The following is a 6,000-nucleotide window of genomic DNA, read 5'->3' as shown; positions in this document are numbered from 1 at the left end:
CGAGCCGCAGGCTGCGCGCCCCCTCGCCCCTAGCCGCCGCGCTCCGGGACCCGCGCACTTGCATGCCGCAGCTCCCGGGCCGCGCCGCTCCGCGTCTCCGCCGGCTGGGACGCGCCCAGACGGCGCCCGCCGACGTCGCCTCCCCGCAGCCTCGCGCCGAGCCCGCCCTCGCCCAGAGCCCCGCGTCCCTGCCGGCCCCGGGGAGCGGGTGGGCCCGGCCGCGGGCAGCCCCGCCGAGGCAGGATGTTCACGTCCAAGTCCAACTCGGTGTCGCCCTCGCCGTCTCTGGAGCAGGCTGACTCGGACGCGCTAGACATCAGCACCAAGGTGCAGCTCTACGGTGTGCTGTGGAAGCGGTCCTTCGGGAGGCCGTCGGCCAAGTGGTCCCGGCGGTGAGTGCCCCTCCCGCGCCAAGTGAGGACCACCTGGGGAGGGAATCAGGGCCTAAGGACCCCCTACTGAACCCCTCACTGCCGTCCTGCGCCTGCCTTCCTTGTGACCTTGGCCTCGCCCCATTTCGCTCTTCGCTGGCTTCTCCTGGAAGATGTGGATCCCAACCTCGGACCGGGTCACCCCTGCCCGAGGCTGGTCGAGCTAGGGTGGGGCCGCTGAGTTCTCTGTGGAATGGATCTAAATCGGGGTGGGGAGAGTGGGCGCGGGCGGAAGAGATCGTGGCGGTGGTTTGGGGCCCAGCTGGGTCAGATTGGGCCGTACTCTGCCGCGGAGGAAGAAACCCTGTCTTCAGCCAGCCTCCCTGGGACCCCGCCCCCAGTTCCATCATATTCACATCCCTCTGCCCCAGGCTTCTAGAAGTGGGCTTAGAGGTGAGGCATGGGTGTCCTACCGTCCACCGCTCACTTCCATCTACGCCCAACAACCGGGTAACATGCAGGGAGGGAGCTTCCGAAAGGCACTGGCCAGGGGAGAGAGGAAGGGCCTTGGAGAGTCTGTGCTCACCCCTGGAGGAGTCTTACTGGGAACTGGGGCTTCCCAGGTGGAAGCTGGGGCTTCTTTAGTTCTAAAGAACCTGCCTGTCAATCCAGGAGATGTAAGAGACTGAGTTTGATCCCTGGGTTGGGACGATCTCCTGGAGGAGGGCATGGCAACCCACTCTAGTTTTCTTGGCTGGGAAATCCCATGGAGAGAGGAGCCTGGTAGGCTACAGTCCTTGGGGTCACAGAGTTGGAAACGACTGAAGCGACTTAGCATGAACATGCACTCATGTGTGTCTTTAAACTGGGCCTACAGAAGGGAGACTCCAGTGCTTCAGGCAGAGAAGCTGGAACAGAAAGGAGGGACTCTTGGGGGCTGGGGGAAGGGAGATGGGGCAGGACTGAGGATGGATGGGTCCTGTCAGAAGGACTGATCCTGTGGAAGGGGTGGCGGGGAAGGTCAAAGCAGCCTGGGTCTTCAGCATCAGCCTCCAGGTCCCAGCTCCAAGGCCGCTCCCTAGAGGCCGGTAGCCACCCATAACTGAGCCTGGAGGGTATTGGAGGGAGGGGGAGTTCACAGCCCTGAACTTGCAGGGATCCCCCAGTGCTGGTTTCAGGAGCAATGGGCCATCTTCTGGAAAGTTCTCACCTTCAGGGCAATCTCAGCTCTGAGACTTGCTGTGTGATGGCTCCTGCCTGGAGGCATGACCCTGCCAGGAAACTAGAAGGGGGTCTAGATGCCCCTTCCATCCCACCCTGTGCGTCTGCCCCTGAGCAGGGGGGCTTCCTATGTGCGCAGGAACACAGTCCAGAGGGACATGGTAATAGTGGTTTTGATGTTCTGCTTTGATGAATTATTTAATATGTCTGCAGAACAAACGGAGCTGTGGATGCTGTTTCACATTTTACACACCTGGCTTCTGCTGGACTTCTCTTTGGGGTTTAACGGGATGGCGGCTCCTTGAGTTCCTCCAAAGTTAAGCTTATCTCTGATCCCCTGAGTGGAGGCCTGGGGCAGCAGAGAAGCCATGCTGTGAGGGGTTTCCAGGGCTGAGCGGCAGCTCTCAAGCACCAGGAGCAGGCTTGTCTCTACCAAGGGCATCAAGTGGGTGTGGGGAGGCTGCTTATAAATTCAAGAACCATTAGCAGAATGCACCCCACCACACCCTTCTACCTCAGTTGCTCCAGGCAGACAACACTCCTCTGTTGGGTCTAGCTGCTGTCCTTGGTATTACCTTTGGGTCTTGTCCTCCAAGACATCCCTTTCCATGCATTTTCACCTGTTGGCATTCCTAGTAAGTGCTGGGGATCTGCAACCCCCAGGTCTGTCCCCTAGTTCCCCTCACCCACAGGTGTGGGGACTTGGCCCCTGCATCTGCAGTTGATTCCAGGGCTGGGAGGCATTGTGGAAGTTCCCCAGCTAAAAGCAGTGATGGAGCCCAGGGCCTTGGAGAGCTGTAGCACCCCTGCCCCAAGAATCTCCACCAGTAGCTCCCACAGCCACTCAAAAAATCATCCAGCCCAAGTAAGAACAGTGTACACGCTCTGCAAAGTCAAGTCCTCCAGCCCCCTTCCAAGGAGATTTTCACACTCTTGTTCCTTCATGGGAATTCTGGAGTTGCCCCTGTGCAAAGATTCCTCCTTCCCTGGGACTCAGGAAAGAGCTAACATTCCCCTGACCTCTCTAGGCCTCTGTCCATGCTCACAGATAAACACACACACACACACACACACACACACACACACACACATATGATTTAGCCTTGGATCAGCAACAGCCAGCCAGAGAGGGTCTGGAATGGGGCGGGGGGAGGCCTGATGCTAAGCTTAGCCCCTTCACTTCCCAGAAGGGCCCCTTGGGCCCCAGTTACCTATCTGTGGCCTCTTTGGACTCCAGCTAATTAGCAGCCACAGGAAGGCCTGGGGAGGGGGCACTCAGGCCTGCCGCCGCAGAGCCCTGCCATTAGAGCGATCGATGCCATGGTTGAGGGGGGAAGCAGCTAAGATGAGGGGGCCTGGAAAGGCTCCTGAGCCGCATAAATAACTCATGGGCAGGATGGGAGCGGCTGCGGCCGGTTGGGTTCTGTAAAACCTCTTCCGCTCAGGGCCTGTCTCAGGGCCTGTGCCGCCAGCTCCTAGTGCCTGAGCAGCCCTTCCCATCCCGGGGTGGGAAGATGCCCTCGAGCTGAAGGGCCTGCTTTTTTCCCCCATGAACAACAAAAAGAGAAAGGAATCCACAACGTTTTTTTAGCAGTTGGATCAGAGGATCTGGGAGAGGTGTCTAGAGGGTGACTCCTCCCCCTCACCTGTGAGCAGTGGAGACGCAGGTGCTCAGAGACAAGTAGGACAGGAGTGAAACCTCTCTGCCTGGGCCATTGTCAGCCGCGCAGTAGCACTGGTCCAGCAGACAGGCCAGCTCTCTCCCAGGGCTTCATTCTTTTCCCAGCATTCCAGTTGTTGTTCAGTCGTGAAGTCACATTCGATTCTGCTACCCCATGGACTACAGCATGCCAGGCGTCCCTGTCCTTCACTGTCTCCCAGAGTTTGCTCAAACCTGTGTCCATTGAGTGGATGATGCCATCCCACCATCTCATCCTCTGTTGCCCACTTCTCCTGTTGCCCTCAGTCTTTCCAAGCATCGGGGTCTTTTCCAATGAGTCGGCTCTTCCCATCATGTGGCCAAAATATTGGAGCATCAGCTTCAGCATCAGTCCTTCCAATGAATATTCAGGGTTGATTTCCTTTAGGATTGACTGGTTAGATTTCCTTTCAGTCCAATCCAGTCCCTAATCCCTCTCCACATCTCCCAAGGCTGGAGCCTCTGATAAGGAGGGCCCAGCTGATTCCTTCCTGCATCTGGGACGTCTACACTCGTGTCCTTCCTCCTCCCCCAGGTATAAGGTGACCAGTGGGCCCTGAGCATTAGCTCACTCTTGTGGAGCATCGGCGGGCCCTGCCTCAGGGAGCTGAGACTCATGGTGTCTGCTAAGTGCCAGGGGAACCCTGGAGACGAGGGGGCCTCATTTCCCAAATCTCAGGCCACAACCTGCGAAGATGTGGAAAGATGCTCTATGCAGCTGGTGTTCATCCCACCAAAAAGACTTGAGGAGACTTTCTTCCCACAGAGATTTGGGTCCGGGAGTTTCAGCCTTGGCTCTGAGCACCGCTTCCTAAAGGCGACACTGTGACACTGTCCCAAAGGGCTGCAGGGGGAGAGCTTGCCCGTCACCTCCACTCAAGCTCTGCTTCACTCCAGTGACACTGAAACTTGGTCTTGCTTCCTGGCGCACATAGCATTTCTCACAGCTGACTGGGAGGTGTCCCCCCAGCACGGCTACAGCATTTCTGCCTGTTCTATCCCAGTCTGCAGGCCTCTCTACTTTTTTTATAATCAACTTGTGCTCTCCCAACTTCTTTCAGAATGACAGTGTTTGGTGGTGGGCAGTGGCTAGGTGGCAGCTCAGGGTTCTCCCCAGATCCGTCTAAGATGGTGGCATCAAGGTTGTTTTGAGTCCTTAGTTTAAGTATGATCTGGGTACACTCTCCAGATCATAGTGTAGCTGTAAGATGAAATGGCACCCATTATGTCAGGCTTCACTGGGGTCACGTGACGATTTGCCTGGCCTGAAGTTAAATGAGTTGCTTATGCAAATAAGACATACTTCTCCCTCCCCACCCCCAGGAGCTGTCATTAGAGGGTATTGATGGGCTGCTTGAAAACAGGGGCCAGAACTCAAGCGGAACACTTAGAGCGGTTGTGGCCCTGGTGGCAAGTGAACCCAGGCTCAGAGGCAGGTGCCCTGAGTTCCAGTCCCAGCTCTGCGAGTGACCAGCTGTGTAACCCAGGCCAAGGCATAGCTGCCTCACATCTCACTGGCTGGCAGTGTCTCATCCGTCAAATGGAAATGGATCAAATTGTGGCGTTTAAACTCTGTTCCCTGGTGATTGTAGAGGTGCCTTAACTCTACCACGGGGAGGTGGGGGGCAGAGGGTGGGTTCCAAGGTCCCCTCCTACGTCACCCAGTGCCGCTGCATTATTGCCTGCTTGGCCTAGTCAACTTGTCTTTCCTATGCTGTTCAAAGAATTCTGCCAAGTTGTTCTTTATTTCTTAAAATTGGAGTATAATTCCCAGGTGGTTCCAGTGGTAAAGAACCTACCTGCCAAAGCAGGAGACGCGAGAGATGTGGTTTGATCCCTGGGTTGGAAAGATCCCTGGGAGGAGGAAATGACAAACCCACTCCAGTATTCTTGCCTGAAAAATCCCATGGACAGAGGAGCCTGGTGGGCTACAGTCCATGGGGTCACAAAGTCAGACATGATTGAGTGAGCATGCACACAATTGCTTACGATGTTGTGTTAGTTTCTGCTGTACAACAATGTGAGTCAGCTATAGGTATACATATATCCCCTCTGCTAACATTGTTTGGAGCCCCTTGTACTTGGTGATCTTTGCATAAACCCTCACTTGTCATCACCCATGTACTTCACAGGCGGGATTTCTGCTGTCCTGCCATCTCAGACCTAGAGCCAGACAAGTAGCAGAGGCCAGGGTGGGCATTCCCTGAGTGTGCCAGGCTGCCCAGAAGGAACAAAAAGGGATATGCACTGGGAGCTGTGTCATTTCTGCCGCTTCTGAAAGGGACACTTCTGATAAGCCGTCCTTCCCTGGCTCTAGGATTTACTTGACTCCACACCCCACACCCCCTTTCTCAGTGCCCGAGGAGCTCAGTGCCCAGGAAGGCTGGGTGCTGCTCCTGTTCTGGATGTTGGTGTCTCCAGGAAGAAGAGGCTGGCAGGCTGGGTGTCCTGCCTTCCTGGAGCGGGTAACCCATGGCCTTTCACACTTCCACAGGCCAGGGTTTCTGCTGATCCCCAGGGGCTCCAAGTTCTTGTTTCCTTATCTGTGGATGAACGGGCTGCCCAGCGTAGATGCTCCTTGTTGCATTAGCAGATATGGACCCTGGCTCCTTCCTCAGTCTCGCCCCACATCCCCCCCCGCCGCACTGATGCACCAGCCTCCACACAAGCTTTCTGGGGCCTTGTAGACTGTGTAGGGAAAGTAAATGT

The 6,000-nt window shown here is 56.3% G+C and overlaps 1 protein-coding gene across 1 annotated transcript in view; it reads left to right on the top strand.

Moving 5' to 3' along the window:
* The first annotated feature begins 243 nt into the window (after positions 1-243).
* The window catches only part of PLEKHD1 (pleckstrin homology and coiled-coil domain containing D1), a 29,557-nt gene continuing 23,800 nt past the window's right edge, over positions 244-6,000 (top strand). The window contains exon 1 of the mRNA XM_068966083.1: positions 244-392. Coding sequence (XP_068822184.1) covers positions 244-392 — 149 coding nt within the window. The remainder of the gene's footprint in view (positions 393-6,000) is intronic.

Source organism: Capricornis sumatraensis, chromosome 2 (assembly GCF_032405125.1).
Source record: "Capricornis sumatraensis isolate serow.1 chromosome 2, serow.2, whole genome shotgun sequence".
Classification (NCBI taxonomy): Eukaryota; Metazoa; Chordata; class Mammalia; order Artiodactyla; family Bovidae; genus Capricornis; species Capricornis sumatraensis.
This window is presented reverse-complemented; position numbering and strand designations above follow the sequence as displayed.